The sequence below is a fragment of the Bos taurus genome, chromosome 9 (assembly GCF_002263795.3).
Source record: "Bos taurus isolate L1 Dominette 01449 registration number 42190680 breed Hereford chromosome 9, ARS-UCD2.0, whole genome shotgun sequence".
Classification (NCBI taxonomy): domain Eukaryota; kingdom Metazoa; phylum Chordata; class Mammalia; order Artiodactyla; family Bovidae; genus Bos; species Bos taurus.
In genome coordinates this window covers 45,203,802-45,223,084 of record NC_037336.1, presented here as the reverse complement: position 1 = coordinate 45,223,084, position 19,283 = coordinate 45,203,802, and the positions used below count along the sequence as shown (strand labels likewise).

The following is a 19,283-nucleotide window of genomic DNA, read 5'->3' as shown; positions in this document are numbered from 1 at the left end:
TAGTAATTGAGTGATATGGTCCTGGTCATGGTAGGAAAGAATAATTAAGAAAATCTGAAAGACATTACTCCTTTAAGAGAAGGACTCTAAGGACAGAAATTTACATCAGAAATAGCTTAGAGGGGGAACCCCCTGCCCCACCACTATCTACCCCAATTCCTAGAAGGTACTGGTGAAGATAACAAATGAGATCTTATAAATTCTGAATTTAAGGTTAATAGGGATATAACTACTAAGAGCTTGGAAATAAATACTAGAATGTTCTGCAGGTGAGACACTAGAAAGAGTCATGAATGAAGATAATATAGGAGATAAGGTAATATCTCATGTTCAAGACATTAAAGATACAGGGACATACACCAAGAATGGAGAAGTTTATGATCACAGGTCAATACTGAGAATTTGTTTATTACCAAATGATACACACAGCTAGGAAAGTCAAAGGAGAATCAGGGTGCTGCAATACCAGAAAAGGCAACAGTTTCAAGAGATAAATATGATCAATATCCAACACCACAAAGAGGTTCTCTCTCATGCAATTTTTAGGACACCAGTAAATTTCTTTATCTGAGCTAAATATTAGTTTTGCTTCAAAAGACTTAAACACCACTTTCAACCAATTCTTAATAAAATATTTTTATGAAAATAACTTGTGCAAGATTAATTTTTGCCTTTTAATATCTGTTCTTCCAATAAGAAAAAATGTTCCCTTTCCAAAATTAAATGTATAATTTTATCCATACTTCTAGAAGTTTTCCACATCTTGAATAAAATGTTGCTATTGTTATATTCATTACTGGGTATATTTCATTTTTAGTACACAGACTAGAATGTAAGTGCTTGACATTTTAATGCTGATTATTCCTAAAATCTAGGTAAAAGAGGAGAAAACATTACACAGAAGTAATGTATTTAAATACGGGCTTTGAATTTTGATGAACAATGTTTTGAAATCCCAGATCAATCACTACTAGGTTTGTGACCTGAAGGGAATTACCAATCCTCTCAGAACTTCCTACATGTAATCCTCTCAGTATTCCTACCTGTAAAGTGGGGGAAATCATACCTACTTGGAAGGGCTAATTCTGAGGATTAAATGAAGACAGTTATTATTATAATCACAAATTAGCTAACGTTTATTAAAGCACCTATAAGCCAGGTACTATTTTAAGCATTTAACATGCATTTTCACATATAACCTTTACAACACTCTGAGAAAAAGGGACTCATTATTATTATTCCCATTTTACAGAAGGGAAAAATGCAGAACCAAGAGGTTAGGTAATTTGTGCAAATACTCACCTCCCAGAATCCTAACTTTGGCCACCTGATACGAAGAACTGACTCATTGGAAAAGACCCTGATGCTGGGAAAGACTGAAGATAGGAGGAGAAGGGGACAATAGAGGACGAGATGGTTGGATGGCGTCACCAACTCAATGAATATGAACTTGAGCAGGCTCCGGGAGTTGGTGACAGACAGGGAAGCCTGGTATGCTGCAGACCATGGGGTCGCAAAGTCGGACACGACTGAGCAACTGAACTGAACTGAGGATGCTAACACATACTGCTCTTATCACTCACACCAATGTTAAAATGACTGCAAATAAGTATTTTAAATGACAATAAACCTATTTGCCATTATAAGAGATTAAATATTAAACTCTATCCTTTATCTAGAAAATGAGAACCAGTTTTAAAATAAACACACATGGCAACTTTTTTTAAAAAGTAATTCAAATGTAACATTAAAAGGTACAAAAAGCTAGTAAGTTACCTGTTAAGATCAAAATATCTCCCCAACACATATATGTACATATGCCTACAAAACCAAAGGACACATTTCTGTATGTAAACTTTCTGAGTACCTGTATTTCCATAAAATAATTCACAAAACAGGACTGATAACAGAGGCTCCTCTTAACAGTATTTGTACAGCAATACAAAATGTCTCTCCCTTTAACTACCAGGCCACCTGAAAACCACCAACAGAAGAAGAAGTCAATCTTAGCAGAGGTAGTTGTTTTTACTTTTTTCTGTTATAGCCTCCAGTTTCTTAGTATAGTACAATGGTGTCTTCTTCCCCCTAATGTGAGTAAGCTGCTAATATGATGTCCACACAGTCCTAGAAAATACTTTAGTGTATATATCCTACAAACAAGAGAATTCATCTACATAAGCAGTTCACAATCATCAAAATCAGGAAATTAACACTGATATATCTAATCTTCAGACCCCCATTTCAAGTTTTGCCAGGTTCCAAATAATATCCTGTATAGCGTAATGACTCATGAACTGTATTTATTAATATCTGTCTCTTTCATTTGGCACAGTTGTTCTGTGCTTTCTTAATTTTCAGGACCTACATTTAAAGATTGCTTATATTGTAAATTATATTGTAGAATGTCTCTCAATTAGAGTTAGTCTGATTATTATGGTGTCACAGAGAATGGGACACAATTTAGTGACAGAATAACAACAACCATGATTTCCCATGATTAAATTCAGGGTGTGTATCTTTGTCAACAGTATCTAAGAAGTGATGCCATATTCTCAGTCCTGGCACACTGGTATGTCTGCTGGGACCATTGCCAAACTTTTCCACTGTAAAGTTCATTTTTAATCTTTATAATTAGTATTCTAAAAGGAGATGCTTTGAGATTATAAAAATATACCACCCTTCATCATAGTTTCCATTTATTCATTAATTCTTTCACTATAGACTTATGAGCTTCAATTTTATTTGCAGTATTTTGCCATCAATATTTATTTTGATGTTCAAATTATTCCAAATTTGGCCACTAGAGCCTATTCAAGCTGCTTCTGAATCATTTTGACACAATCTCATCATTCTTTGAACAACTTTCTTGCACGATAAGATGATGCAGGTTCATCTCACACGTTCCCTAAATTAGCCATTTCTCCAACAGGTCCTAGTCTACTGAGAATGGTATTCAGAGGCCAAGAAGTGGGTCCCAGATTTGCTATATCTATCTACTGACACTGGAAACTCTTAAGTTCACACTGGTATCTCCAATTCTAATTCAACAGTACATGATTCATTGTCTTCCTCCATCTTTTAACTCCTTTCTCCAACAGTAAGACGCTAGGCTTCCATTATCTTTACTAATTCAGTCAACTGCCCTACCTCATACATAATCAATCTTCTGTCACTGATGTGGACCATTCATTGCATAGACACCCTATACCCCACTCAAGCTCTGTTACTCCACTCAAGTTCTGTCAAACTACTCTGAGCAACTATCACCAGCTTGCACACTGGACATCCTCCATATACTGCTCCAACTCACACACTCTATGTTGAGCTCCTCTTCCACACATACACCCTCCTTTAGCACATCCAAGTTCCAAAACCTCTCACTGGGCCACCACTCTGCCATGTGGACACCTGTATTGGTTAGGCGACAAAACCCCTTCTGTGAGTCAAGAAGGTGGATAGCTAATCCAGATGGTTTTTGAATGAATCACTCAGGAAGGGAAGAGGGAAAAGGAAGTGAAAAACAGAGACAGTATTAAAAATAACAAACTACCTCTTTCAAAAACTATAAGTTTCTTTTACCTATAATCGCATTTACCCTAGAATGGATAATAGTGTAGATTAAGAAAATGAATTTAAGAACCAGAGAAAATTTTTTAGATTCTAGTTCCCCCACTAAGCAGCTGAATGACTTAAGTTATTTAACCTCTTCAGTAAATAAGTAGCTATATCATATGATTGCTATGAAAATAAAATAATCTATATAAAACAAATGTATGGAACCTGACCTAAAGTTAGCATTCAATAAATGTAAGTTATTAGCACTACTTTCTCTTTTACATCATCATTATTAAACAGATGCCAAAGACCTATATACATGTGTATAATTTTATAAGGCTTAGTTCTTAGCTTTTTTTTAATTATTGAAAGGATCACTGTCCCTGAAGACATTTTAAAACACCTATAGCATTTACCTTATGACTAATAACCAAACCTTTGCCTCCAGTCTAGCCTACATTTCAGACAAATTATTTCCTAAAACTTTGGCAGGATCATGTTATTCTCCTGAAATAAAGTTATCAGTGGCTCCTGCTGCTGCTGCTAAGTCACTTCAGTCGTGTCCGACTCTGGGCGACCCATAGACAGCAGCCCACCAGGCTCCCCAGTCCCTGGGATTCTCCAGGCAAGAACACTGGAGTGGGTTGCCATTTCCTTCTCCAATGCATGAAAGTGAAAAGTGAAAGTGAAGTCGCTCAGTCGTGTCCGACTCTTAGCGACCCCATGGACTGCAGCCTACCAGGCTCCTCCATCCATGGGATTTTCCAGGCAAGAGTACTGGAGTGGGTTGCCATTGCTTTCTCCGAGTGGCTCCTGACAGTCTAGCAAATGAAAATTCTTCAATCTGGCAATCACGATTCCATGTAGTATAACCCTAATCTACTCTCATTCCTCACCTACACAAAATTCCTGCTTTAACCAACTTTTCCATCTACATGCCCTGATCCATATCTTGGCTAGAATGTTCATCTTCCCTATTTATTCCTATCAAAAATTTGCATGTTTTTCAAAGTCTAGATTAAAATCCACCTCGTCTTTAAAATCTCCCTTGACTACAGCAGCCAAACACAAGCCCTTCCTCCCTCAAACTCCTGAAGAACTAGGTAAAACTGTGATACTACAATTACAGTATTTTACAAGTATATTTATTATCTCCCCTGCTAGGCTGAATTAAGATCCCTTTGGAGATAGAACATATGCTTTTGATCTCCAAAACAATTACCACTTATTGAATATATATACCAGTCACTATTTAAAACATATTCTTCACAACAGCAGTTTTATGAAGTTAAAGAATCATTATCTCTGTTTTTGTAAAAGAAGATCTCAAGGCTCAAGAATATTAGAAAGATGCCCAAAGTCACATAGCTGGCAAGTAGCAAAATGAGCTTTTCCCAAGCACGTCTCATAAAAATGAGATATACGGAATGAACCCTTGGGAAGGAAAGCTCTCAGGTCAAATAAGTTTGGAGGGTTAACAAAGTTAAACCACTGTATTTACCAAAGGGCTTCCAAAGCCTTTAGTAAACTGCTGATATGCTTTATAAATCCCCAACAAGGCATTTGTTATATTTTCCAAATGTATTTGGGGATAAAATCCCCAAGAACCACTGGCCTTACAGGATTAGTGTTCCATTTCAGGAATGTGACAAGGTGCTATCTTTGCACACAGTAGGCACTCAATACACATTTCTTAAATTTACACCTCATACAAAAGTAACACATTAGGGTAATGCCATATACTAAAGAATAAGGTAAAGTCACTTCACTTACAGTAGGTGGTCTCTAGTAATTACTGAATAGTATTCAAATTAAAAACTTAATTTTCCTTAGACAGGCTAAAGAGAGATTTTAAAAAGCACTACCTGTGCCTTTATGATATGCATGAATCTTGACATCAATTCAGGACATTCGAGAAGGAAGTGAAAGTGGTCAAATATAATCTTGGGATTCCTAAAAGAAAAACATGCGCTGCTTGTATAAATGGGAAGGATGAGTAGCATTAAGTGACATATAAATTTAGATACACAGATATTGAAATAGAATAAAAATACATATTAACCCACACCTACTATACTTGTACTTGTCAATGAACATTTTTTAGATAATAATAGAAGTAATATTTTTTCTGTTGAGATAAAAACTGTAAGAAAGAAAAAGTTACAAGAGCAGTCCATTAAACCAAGAAAGTTTTACCTGTTAACAAAGCATTTTAAAACTTCATCATGTTTGCAGACAAATTCAATGAAACGGGGCGAAGTCATTCTGTGAAGGGTAAAAAACAATCAGAATACATAGACAAAAGTTGATGATACGGTAAATTTGACTATGTATTGAATTCGACTGGCTTCTAATCAAAAAAGAAAATGGGGATTGGATTTTCTTTATAGACTCTGAGGCATGCCTAGTCAATTTATAATGTGAAATATATAACTATACACACACACTCATATAGATAATAAAATAATTTTTCATTAACAGATGATATAAAGTGACTTTTTAAAAACCTCGAAGTTTTAAGTATCTCTGTTGCCAACATATAATTAAATGATCCTATACAAAGTAACATTCACCATCCTACATGTTAATAACACATATCGATGTTTAAAACTCAAATATTCTGTATTAATTCCAGATCAGTTCAATGAGTATCCTGAAAATTAGAATAGAACCAAAACAGCATTGTATTTTTTATTTCTGCTATTACAAAGAAATTATAGCTTTTCTTCATCAGAAACTGGGTTTTCTCTGCTTTGTAATGCAAGTGCCTGACTTAAGGCTTGGTTGGTGAGGCATCCACTTCAAAGACGGCTATCTTGAATAAACACAATGCCAGCCCCACGACTAGATAAAGTGCCAGAATGCCTCCCACTGAGGCTCCTGTGTTTAGAGATTCTGGTTAACTTTGATAACTGACCATTTGGATCACCTGACTTTTACTCTTCTCATACTTTATATTCCCACTTGTATGTTTTAAATTCACCAATAAAAAGTGAGTCCTCAAAACCTTTCCCAGGTGGCGGTAGTGGTAAAGAACCCGCCTGCCAATGCAGGAGATACAAGAGACGTGGGTTTGATCCCTGGGTTGGAAGATCCCCTGGAGAAGGGCATGGCAACCCACTCCATTATTCTTGGGATTCCCTGGACAAAGATTTGAAAAATAAAAAATAATCAGAATATTACATGATGACCATATAATTAAAGAGAAACAGAGTGTCTTGGGATGTAATTCATTCATGTCACGCTAGGGCCTGACAGCTCAGCTGGTAAAGAATCCGCCTGCAATATGGGAGACCCAAGTTCGATCCCTGGGTTGGGAAGATCCCCTGGAGAAGGAAATGGCTACCCACCCCAGTCTTCTGGCCTGAAGAAAACTATGTAATCCATGGGGTCACAAAGAGCCGGACACGACTGAGTGACTTTCACTTTTCAAAATCCAAGTGCCCCTCCACCCTCAACCCCAAGCTTATATGCATATTTTCTCACTCCCTCTACAATAACCTCACTGTGTGACCCCACGTGTGCCATGTAATTTCCAGGTCCTAGAAGTAATAAATCTTTCTCCCCTCAAAGGTTTCCAATGGTTATTGCTGAAGGACATCTGTAATCATAGTAAGAATCAAGGATTAGTCCAGCCACAACACTGGTTATTGATAGGTGGAGACTGGCACATAAAACGGTTGGCATAATCAGCAGGACTGCATGATTACCACTGCAGTAAATCAAGGGGAATGCCTGTTAGCTGCAGCCTGCTTACTATCACTTAACTCAGGTGAGTAACACCATCTGGGAAAAGAGTACCACTTGCTGAGGGTCTGACTTGCTGCGACGTGCTTTTACATAGTGCCCATCATGTGTTGCCTAAGGCATCCAACCCAAAAGGTTATGGATGCCATAATCCAACAATCTCAGAGAAGTGTGATCAAGGCCATATGGTCTAATGAGATGATGAGACCACTAATGATAAAGACCTTAACTGACTATTAATGTGTGTGCTGCTGCTGCTGCTGCTGCTGCTGCTGCTAAGTTGCTTCAGTCGTATCCGACTCTGTGCGACCCCATAGACGGCAGCCCACCAGACTCCCCCGTCCCTGGGATTCTCCAGGCAAGAACACTGGAGTGGGCTGCCATTACCTTCTCCGAAAAAATGAATGGACAAATAAAAAATTCTAAACCTCTGGTGCCAGTGCCTCCTAGGAACCCTGAGGAGGTACACTAGCTCTCTGATAAACACAAAACCTCCTGGCCGCTTCCTGGGCATTATTCAATGTCATGCATGCTAATATGCTAAAATTGTATATTACATTTCAGATGCCTGGGAGCTTTTCCCAAGAGCCTGAGCATATGATGCTAATATAGGCAGACCACCATTCTGGAATGCTCCCTTGGGACACCCTGGAAAGGAAAGCAGCCACCTACAAAGGGGCTCACAGTGTTGTCGTCTAAAATTTTCCAGTAACAACACATAAGATTAAGGTAAAAGAAAAAAAAAAAAAAAACAAGAAGTAGAAACGGAAATCAAAAACTACTCCTTAACTGACAGAAGATAAGATGGTTGGATGGCATCATTGACACAACAGACATGAGTCTGAGCAAAGTCTGGGAAATAGTGAAGGACAGGGAAGCCTGGCGTGTTGCAGTCCATGGGGTGGCAAAGAGTTGGACAAGATTGAGCAACTGAACAAGAATAGTCTAATACAGATCCTGACCCACTTTCCACTTTCTCCTGCACAAGGCAGAACTAGGAAACATGCCTCATGAGGCTTCCCTGCTGCCAAATCAAAAGCTGACAGGGTTATCAAGGCTGTGAGTGAGGAAAGAAAGGGACACGAGAAGGCAAAAGGCCCCTGGACCCACCAATATTCATTACCATGGCACTGCCTCCCCTCACTTGGGTATTTAATGCCTGACCCCATGCCAACTTTTCCATCATAGTGATCACTGCTAAGGCTCACTGTGAATGGAAAATATTAAGATGAGGTCCATCCCCTGCTGTGCAAAATTGGCATGATCCAATGGATTCATCATGTCCATGACCAAAGTGACCAAACTGCCTCTTCATTTTTAACCCTGGAAAAGCCCCATTTGACCCTGAGTCCAGAGAATTATTTTTACAGGACACTCACCCTAAGTACAAGGTAGCCCTACTACCTTTTGTTGGGATACGAAAACCATCCAAAAGGCACTAAAAATCCTAGGAGGAAATTTATATTCTTCCTCTGTCCCTGAAGATTTAAGTCTCATCATGTCTTTGAAACATAAATATCCAAGAAGGTAACTAAAATTCTGCCCACAATCACCAGAGACTGAAGGAAAAAGTGGGAGGGAAAGAGGCCTTTTTAAAATATAAACTGTTATAAAATCTCTCTTACTGAAAATCTAGTCCACACCCTCCTGAAGATAACTTGCCAAAGACAAATACAAATCTTAGAAGTCTCCACAAATCCTAGTAAAAAGCTCTAGTCAGGAGCAGGTAACCTTAACTTGTTCCATCTGCCAGACACAATCTGGACTCAAAGGTAAACTATAAAATAATAAGTTGTATACTGTTGCACCTGATTCACAGGGAAAATTTTGGAATGGAAACTATAGGGTGGTTCTGTCTGGCTGCATGTTTCTGTATGCCTATGGATATACATTACATGCAAGTGACTTTTTTTCTCTATCTCTGGATAGTATTGACAAAATTAATTTGTAAAAAAAGCTGTATTTAATTGGCTTAAAAATAAATACTATGAATTAAGTATTCTGAAACTCAGTAATACATGAACTAATCCAACATTTTTCAATTCCATGTGATCTGGGATAATCTTCTACAAATAAAAGGTAGTTTAAGTTTGTTAGTTCAATTAAAAGTCATGTCTCAAATTTATCAATATCAGATATAATATAGACATGCAGCTTTTATTCTACTTGGGTTTACTATTCAAATAAGTTCATGTTATCTAGGTTACAAAATTTGTCAGTAAGAAAAATTACTTGGGATGATGACCAATTTTGCCTAATGTCTCATGAGACTTTCATGAGTAATCTAAACATAATTGTTAAGAATAAGTGATTTAAAGAGATGTAAGTAGAATAAGAGTTTAGGTGAATTTTCAGCAATAGTTTTGTTGTTGTTGTTCAGTCGCTCAGTCACATCCAACTCTTTGCAACCCCATGGACTACAGAACATCAGGCCTCCCTTCACCATCTTCCGGAGCCTGCTCAAACTCATGTCCATCAAGCCGGTGATGCCATCCAACCATCTCATCCTCTGTGGTCCCCTTCTCCTCCTGCCTTCAATCTTTCCCAGCATCAGGGTCTTTTCCAATGATTCGATTCTTCACATCAGGTGGTCAAAGTATTGGAGCTTCAGCATCAGTCCTTCCAATGAATATTCAGGACTGAGTTCTCTTACAATTGACTGGTTTGATCTCCTTGCAGTCCAAGGGACTCTCAAGAGTCTTTTCCAACACTACAGATCAAAAGCATCAATTCTTCAGCACTCAGCCTTCTTTATGGTCCAACTCTCACATCCATACGTATTTTATGGAATGTCTTCTTAAAAATAGTTTCCCGAATCTCTTTGGTGACTTGAAACTTCAGAGTTCTGCTAAGTTAAATGATGGAAAATTTATTGACTATCTGGGTCATTTCCAAATAAGGTAAAACACTAATACTGAATATCAGTTTATCCACTTTGAGCTTTTTGGTTCTCCTTGGTAAACATGTCTTGTACCACACTGAAAAATTATACTATAAGGAAGCATGTGCTTCTAGAAATTATCAACTTATTCATAAATTTGTTAATACAAAGAATTCTGATATAGCAGGCAGTTTACAGTTGCTTGCTTCTCAGTTTTCACTAGAAAGTAAAGTTTCTAAGGGTTAAGAATTCTGATTAATATATTCAATTTAAACTAGTGAAAATAACAGAGGAACTGTCTCTGAATGCAAGGAAAGTAGGATGTGTTTTGGAATAAGAAAGGTGTTGATATTCAGTCGCTAAGTCCTGTCCAACTCTTTGCAACCCCATGGAATGCAGCATGCCATGCTTCCCTGTCCTTCACAGGGAAGGGAAGTTTGCTCAAACTCGTGTCCACTGAGTCGGTGATGTCATCCAACCATCTCATCCTATCACCCCCTTGTTAAGAAAATTTTAAGTAATTTTGTCCTAAAGTAAAGCTGGTTATTTCAGAAGAGGAAAGAAGGAAATAAAGAACAAATGATATAGGAAAGACAGGAAGGTGGAAAGATACAGAATGAAAGGATTTTACCTGTACTGGCAGGCTTTTTCCCCAACAAGCTTTATTATCAATGATATGTGTATGCAATTTTTTTCATCTGCTAAAAGGACAGTTTTCCTGCAGTGTTTGTCTGCTGCTGATAGAGAAAGAAACTGTAAAAAGTTTTCCTTTACCCTCTAAGTAATCTGGCTAGAAAAGCAAAGATTTTGTATTTTAGCAAAATAATTTCCTGTATTTCATGCTGTCTTTAAGTGATTAAGTGAAACTCGCTCAGTCATATCCAACTCTTTGTGACCCCATCGATTGTAGCCCACAGGCCCCTCTGTCCATGGAATTCTCCAGGCAAGAATACTGGAATGGGTGCCACTTCCTTCTCCAGGGGATCTTTCTAACCCAGGGTTTGAACCCGGGTCTCCTGCAGTACAGGTGGACTCCTTACCATCTGAGTCACCAGGGAAGTCCCATGCTATCTTAATCGGATATAAGAAAAATGAGTCTTCTCAATAGGAAGAGTTAAGATTTGCTCACAACAACGTAAGTATATGCATTTGCCTTTAAAATCATCTGTCACTTTGGTTAGGTAGATAATTATTATTTCATAATGATCTGTGATCCTATTTAGTCAAGTGTCTAAAATCTTTTTAATATTTTTAAACAAACTTCCCCAAATCAAATTCTAAACGAAGTCTTTTTGACCTAGAAGTAACTTTTGGATTTTTCAAAAGGCCCCTGGAACATCTCAAAAGATATGTTTTCTCTCCTTATAAAAAGAGAGACATTAAACTAATTAGGCTTATCTGATACATTAAACGTCAGATAAGAAATAATGCTAAACCTTCTTTATCAATATCCTTATTTGGATATGTATTATTAACGTAAGTTTTCCAGAAATAACACAAAATTTCCTAAAACTCTGATATGTAATATTATTCATCATAATTCCAGCTATCATCTTAAAATGTTGTGTGTCACAGAAATAACCAAATTCCCCTGTCAACTGCATTACAATGAACTCTCATCATATCTTCAACCACTGGCATTTTTCAAGTCTTTTCCCAATTACAGCCAGTTATTATTTTACTCTGATGCTTTTGCAAAGGTGCTTCATCTTTAAGGAGATTCATGGAAAGGACTCTGACAAATACAAGTTTCTGATAATTTTCACATCCTACCACTGAACAGGGTAAGCATTTATAGAACTCTAAGGGAAAAAACAGATTCATAACACTGTTAACCAAAGATCAATATCAAGAATTATATAGGACTTAATGAATTCATGAAGGATGATCACAATTTTTATGAATTTTTGTTTGAAACACTGCTACTTCTTCAATATTTTGCTTTTCAGACTTACAGAAACTTCTCCTTCTACACTAGCAATAACTCAACAATTTGGTAAAGCATACCTCTGTGAACAAACATGAAACAACTACTTTTTCTCCTAACCTGATCCCTCCAGAATTTGGAAACTCTCTGGGTATCCTTATTTTCACGGCAATATAGTAACTTGCATAAGTTCAGTAAAAATCTGTTCTCCTTGTAACACGACACAATCGAAAACACCGGTTATACTGCCAAAGCTTTGACTGGAATGTCTCCCTTTGACAGAAGAATGTATAGACTCTGATATGACCAGACAACTTTAGGGAACTAAGGGTGTTAATTTTATGAAGCCAATAAAACTGTGGAAAAATCAACCTGGTACCTTGCTTACAGGGTTCCTGGCAGAGTTACCAGGTAAGTAAGGAAGGTCACTTCCTGGCAGGCCCAGAAACTTCAAGATATTTTGGGGACCTCAAGAAGAGAGGAATTCACCCAAATCTATAGGCACTGCAGGCAAAATGTGATAGTGAGTCCTTGGCTTGGCTTCTTAGCCTCTAGAGGCTTTTAAACGTTCAATCTGAGATTCCTTATGAAAAGTTCTGGCAAAACAGACAAAAAGGAGCCTAAATGACCAATCACTATTCTTCCTCCACTATATAAATAACCAGGTCAAGTTTAACAAAACTCGATTTACTGTGCAAACATACTAGTCTTACTTTGATTATCTCTGATAGGAATGAGGGCAACAGTAAAGAGAAAAATTACATTTCAATGGAAAATTACAGTACACCCTTGTAGATATCAGATTCTAGTCCTCTTAACTGTCTTTGAGGTTTTTTCCCTACCTGTAAACTTGACTGGATACTGAATTTTCATTTCCTCCAACATCTAGCTAAAATTCTCCAAATTAATGTTTCCAATTTTTCTCCCACCCTTCTTACTTGGAATCACTGAGAACTAAAACTGCTCCTTTTCCAAATTCATATAAGACAGATTAGGACAACTTGATGTAAAATTCAGAGAAGTAACCACAACAGCTCATATATGGATAAACTTCGTGCCTATTGCTAGATGGGCCACTCAGGAAAATCACCAGATACATTCAAACTACAAACCAGGATAATCTATCAGATGGCCTCCACTTTGTCCACTTCAAAGATGACTATCTCCAATAAACACAATGCCAGATCCACAACTAGATAAAGAGCCACCCCTCATCTCCAAGCTCCTTTGTTTCAGAGATCTTGATTGATTTTGATAACTGACGGTTTGAGCCACTTGTGTTTTCTCATGCTTTAAATTCCCACTCTCAATGTTTCAAATTCAGCAATAAAGAGTGAGCTTTTGAAACCCCAGGCCTCTACCTTAAACTCCAATAAAAACAGAACCCCAAGCCCTCAAGCTTTTTTTCTACTGGCAACCTTGCTGTGTGGCCCCAGGTGTGTCATGCAATTTCCAGGTCCTGTAAGTAATAAACCTTTTTTTTTTTTTCAAAGTTTCCTGATAGTTATTGCTGAAGGGTGTCTTGCAATCATAATAAGAACCACAAGGGCTGCTCCAGCCACAACACTGGTTACTGACAGGCAGAGATCAGCACACAAAATAAGCAGAAACTTTCTTACCCTGGAGGCATCTGACAAGAACAGCACATGTAAAAAGCTTGAATGACAGCACTTAGCCGGTTAGCTGTCATAGAAATAACATCCTGACAGTCTGCACTGGCTTCCTGTTTCCCTCCAAGCACATCTGGTTTAGATTCCCCTGTGCCAGTGGACAGATTTTCATAGCTCCCAGGTCCTGGAGGTTCAAATGGAGGAATGGAAGTACCATCTTGATCTTGGCCTTTTTGTTTCAGCAAAATAGAAGTGATATCCGTTGAGTCCTTTTTGTTTTTCATCAATTCTGTAGCTATTAAAACTAGCCATTCATCTAATGAGTGCCAAAGCAATTCAAGAGGCTAAGAAAAAAAGAAAAGTGTTTTTTTTTTTTAAATCATCATTCTTAAACTGCAGGAAAAAAAAGAAACCCACTCAGACAAATATTATGAGAGAATATTTACTCTAGATACTTCTATTTTCCCAAGTTTATGTGACTGCAATGCCTAAAGATAAGTAACAAAAATATAAATGTCATATAATTACTTCATTTATGGCAAAAGTAACAAAAATATAAATGTCATATAATTACTTCATTTATGGCAAAAGCTGATTTTGCATTTATTTATTCCTTGGAATAAAAAAAAAGAAAACTACACTCTAACAAAAAAATTTATAAGCAATCTTCCTTCTTTTAAAATTTTTCAATTATTTAGTTTCAAAACCATAATTACTTTTATGAGTACAATTCCCTAAAATCTTTACTGTATTAATGTGTCGACTGTTTTTAATTATGCTGCTTTTCAATTTAAAAAATAAGTATTCATAAAGAACTTAATAAACAACTTGGTTTACTGCCTTTTTCTTTACACGTAATCTCTGAGATTTTGAAAATTTATGACAAGAAATTTTAGATATCACAGCATTTACAAGTACACATACACACAGAGGCATACCCAATCACAGACAACTCATCTCTAATAATAGTAATTATCAAATATTGGCTAGCAAATCCGGAATTCAAAGTAAAGATTAACAGCTTAATGAAAAAGAAAAAGGGAATAAACAGTTTATTATTTCTACACTATGTAAAATATTCCGTTTGAGAATAATGAAATGTTTTTTGTAAATTAACAGCAAATGAAAATTTATCTTTAAAATACCATGTGATCACAAATGCTACAACAGGACTAAGGACTGGAGAAGATGAAATACATACATTATCTCTAGTAAATAGTAGTTTTTAACAGAAGGAGAAATATAAATGCCCAACTATTATTAAAAGACATGCTACTAGGGATCTAATGTACAGCATGGTCACTATAGTTATCAACACTGTATTGTACAATTAAAAGTTGCTATGAGAGTAAAGCTTTAATGTTCTCAGCACAACAAGAGCAACAAAGTAGTGACTATGTGAGGTGAAGGATGTGTTAACTAACCTTACTCGAGTAAAGATTTTGCAATACATACTTGTATCAAATCATCACACTATACCTTGAAGTTACTCAACATTTTATATAACAATTATAGCTCAATAAAACTCGGAGGAAAAAAAGACCTGCTAGAACACTTTAATACCCAAATAAAAATGAACAGTGAAGGCATGGGAGGGCAGGGGAGATAGCAGTTGGTCTTCCATTCCCACATGATTCTCAATATTCCTAATGAGAGTGATAAACTGTCTTTCTACAAATGAATATAAAAATTAATCTTACTTTTTGATTCTTATATGATCACAGAATGCTACAAACTAGACATCTGCTTCTGAAAGACCCACCCTTAACTATTTCAAGTAAAAGATTCTTATTTTTTAAAGGCTAGTAAAGAGATTACACAGCCATATTTAGAACTTTCTAAAGTTCTGTTCTGCCAAGAAATTCTTTCTAGTTATTATCTAATAAATCCCACTACTATTACCTTCAGACTATATTCAGATTTCCAGAACATTCTCTTTTTGAGACTATTCTACTTCTTGAATCTGCAAACACTTAAATCACCCCTAAGTTTTCACTTAAATATTAAACCAAAAAGAAGGAAAAAACCCTTCCACCATCAACAAAAAAACAGTTCATTCATTCAACATATATTTAATTAATACAGCCTAGGTAAACAGGTTCACAAAGTGAGAATTTCTGATAAACATTTTCTGAAGTTGAAATGAGCACGCTTCTCTCCCACAAACAAGGCTTTTCCAAGGTTAGGCACAGGAGTTGGGTGCCTAACTTCTTAAAGGATGGCTGAACTGCTTAAAAGAAGGACAAGAAGCACCAGCAGTCATCAACAATGACATGATACCTTCACTGGAAATGTCTTAATTTTAATCATGATCCAGGTTTAGGTCTATAGTTTCTCTTCATGAGAAAAACGTTAGCCCTGCTATAAAACATGAAAAAGAACTTTTTATGTCAGCAAAAGTATTTTAGCTTTACATCAAAAAAATAAACGCCCTCTAAAGAAAGAATAGGTGGTGATGAAAAACTGCTTCAAATAAAAGGAATAAATGGCCTCTAAGTGAGAGTTGACAAAACTCAGAAAATCCCCACACTGGATGGAGATGAAGGCTAAGGCAGGAAGCAATACCTACTGCTCACGTGCGGATGAGAGCACTGAGCCTGAACTGCAACCATCCTATTCCCAAAAGCTGACAACCTGCAAAAATTAAAGGTGAAGTCTGAATAATTCCAGAAATAATATCCAAAAAAGCTGATCTGTGTAAAAATGACAGTGACAAGAACGATACTAAGAAAAGCTAGAAAGAATTTTCAGTAAAGTAGCACAGCTAAGAATTAAAAGAGAATGAGGAAAAAAAGCAGAGAAGTAGTCAGTTATCTTAGGCCTTTCTTTATTTTCTCTTTTTCTCACTGTATATTTCCTCCTTCATATGTACACTAAAAAGAAATCTCAACCTTAAAGCATTTTTACCTAGGGAGTTGTCCCTTTGAAAACTTCTTCAAAAGATTTATTCCTCAATAACAAAAAGAATGCTGTGAAAATAACTTTAAAACTGGAGTAGCAGTCACAGACAAAAAAGATTAAAATAAATTTTAAAAATTAAAAATAAATAATTGCAAACCATTCTATTCATAAATAATACTGATAAAAAACACTAGATACATAGAACCATACATATCCAATGTTACAGAAAAATGAGTAATGGCTATAGAAAATATTAGGCTTCTTGGCACTATGAAAATAATACTTCATTTCTTATTACTGAGTTGATTTTCACCACAGAACTATATTCTACCTATAACATCAATAATTTGACAATCATACATGATTTTCAAAACATTTCAAATTAACAAGTCAAAGCTGTAACATAAAAATCCCAAACTTGTTGGACAATTTAACAATCTTCACTATCCATGTGCCAAATTAGATACAAGTTTGACAGGGAAGCATTATTAACTTAAATTCATCAACAGTATTTTGAAATTCTGTTAGTCTATTCTCACTTCATAATGTCAAATGCCATAATCCGAAAGATAAGATCTTAAAAGTTTCTCAATCTTTCTTGGCTTCCAAATTTCTCCAATTATAATTCTATGAAACCATTAATAGTCACAGTTTACTACTCACAAAAAAAGACCGTATCAGGATTCAAGAAGCCTAAACTGTATTCCTCATGCTCACCCTGCTTCGATAACCAGAACTACCTTCTCCTTCAGATGTTTCAAAGTTTGCAAGGCTCTAGATAAAAATCTCTTGACACTGAAAGAATGGCTAAGTGTTAAGATTAACTTAAAGTACTTCTAAGATAAATCAGAAAACTAGTAACAGGATGTTAAACAATTTCACCTACTAAAAACACATGGCCTATAAACCCACTCATTCTTAATGGAAAACCCATTAGCTAATCCCAGCAATAAAGTGACATGTTAGAGTACCTAGTTAATGAAACAGAAACTAGGGAGCAACTGCTACCTTAGACAAAATGTGGTAAAAATTAAAATGGTATTTCCAATCTTACATTGTAGCAACTCAGCAGATGGTTCAGATTTTTATAACTTCAATCGTCCCACAACGAACAGAAGACATTAAATACATGGATCACAATGTAGTTTCTATTTTTTATCTTTATAACTGGGAGGGAAGATCATTTTGCCATCCTCCAAAGAGTCCACACAATTAATTCATAAAATTAGATAGAAAGAAATTAATTCCTTAAGAGCAACACTTGCTAATGTTTAAAAAAAACTGATTGAGTTTTGTACAAAAATGTTTTACCAAAGTGAAAGGTCAAAATTTAAGAGAAAATAAGTGGTCAGAAACAAAAGCAATTGTCAATGACACAGAAAAAAAATTCCTCAAGAAGAGAAATAAAGACACTAACAAATGAAATAAAATATAAGTAAAGAACTTTATATTAGGTTGATGAAAATGTAATTGTGATTTTGGACCATGAATTTTAAATCATTATCAGATCATATCAGATCAGTCACTCAGTCGTGTCCGACTCTTTACGACCCCATGAATCGCAGCAAGCCAGGCCTCCCTGGTCCATCACCAACTCCCGGAGTTCACTCAGACTCATGTCCATCGAGTCAGTGATGCCATCCAGCCATCTCATCCTCTGTCGTCCCCTTCTCCTCCTGCCCCCAATCCCTCCCAGCATCAGAGTCTTTTCCAATGAGTCAACTCTTTGCATGAGGTGGCCAAAGTACTGGAGTTTCAGCTTTAGCATCATTCCTTCCAAAGAAATCCCAGGGCTGATCTCCTTCAGAATGGACTGGTTGGATCTCCCTGCAGTCCAAGGGACTCTCAAGAGTCTTCTCCAACACCACAGTTCAAAAGCATCAATTCTTCCGCGCTCAGCCTTCTTCACAGTCCAACTCTCACATCCATACATGACCACAGGAAAAACCATAGCCTTGACTAGACGAATTTTTGTTGGCAAAGTAATGTCTCTGCTTTTGAATATGCTATCTAGGTTGGTCATAACTTTCCTTCCAAGGAGTAAGCATCTTTTAATTTCATGGCTGCAGTCACCATCTGCAGTGATTTTGGAGCCCAGAAAAATAAAGTCTGACACTGTTTCCACCGTTTCCCCATCTATTTCCCATGAAGTGGTGGGACTGGATGCCATGATCTTCGTTTTCTGAATGTTGAGCTTCAAGCCAACTTTTTCACTCTCCACTTTCACTTTCATCAAGAGGCTTTTGAGTTCCTCTTCACTTTCTGCCATAAGGGTGGTGTCATCTGCATATCTGAGGTTATTGATATTTCTCCCAGCAATCTTGATTACAGCTTGTGTTTCTTCCAGTCCAGCGTTTCTCATGATGTACTCTGCATATAAGTTAAATAAACAGGGTGACAACATACAGCCTTGACGAACTCCTTTTCCTACTAGGCTCAAACACATCTTTATTAATCAAAATATGAACCACTACAATCAGCACATTTTTGCCAACGAGAAATAAGTTTTTTTATTCCTGTAATGTAAAAACCCATGCTTCAGGTTTGGATGAACTCTTGAAAAATATTTTCTGTCTCCAGCTGGTTGTGGAAGTGTTTTCCCTACAAAAGTTGTTGAGATGCTTCAAGTGGCAGTCGGCTGGCGAGAGGTCAGGTGAACACA

The 19,283-nt window shown here is 36.6% G+C and overlaps 1 protein-coding gene across 7 annotated transcripts in view; it reads right to left on the bottom strand.

Moving 5' to 3' along the window:
* HACE1 (HECT domain and ankyrin repeat containing E3 ubiquitin protein ligase 1) overlaps positions 1-19,283 on the bottom strand; it is a 118,389-nt gene that overhangs the window by 38,072 nt on the left and 61,034 nt on the right. For 6 of the 7 annotated variants that reach the window (XM_005210843.5, XM_059889731.1, NM_001192645.2 and 3 more), the window contains 3 exons: positions 13,730-14,064; positions 5,752-5,820; positions 5,421-5,508 (listed from right to left, as the gene is read on the bottom strand). In XM_005210843.5, coding sequence (XP_005210900.1) covers positions 5,421-5,508; positions 5,752-5,820; positions 13,730-14,064 — 492 coding nt within the window. The remainder of the gene's footprint in view (positions 1-5,420; positions 5,509-5,751; positions 5,821-13,729; positions 14,065-19,283) is intronic. The other variant, XM_059889733.1, reaches the window with a different exon arrangement.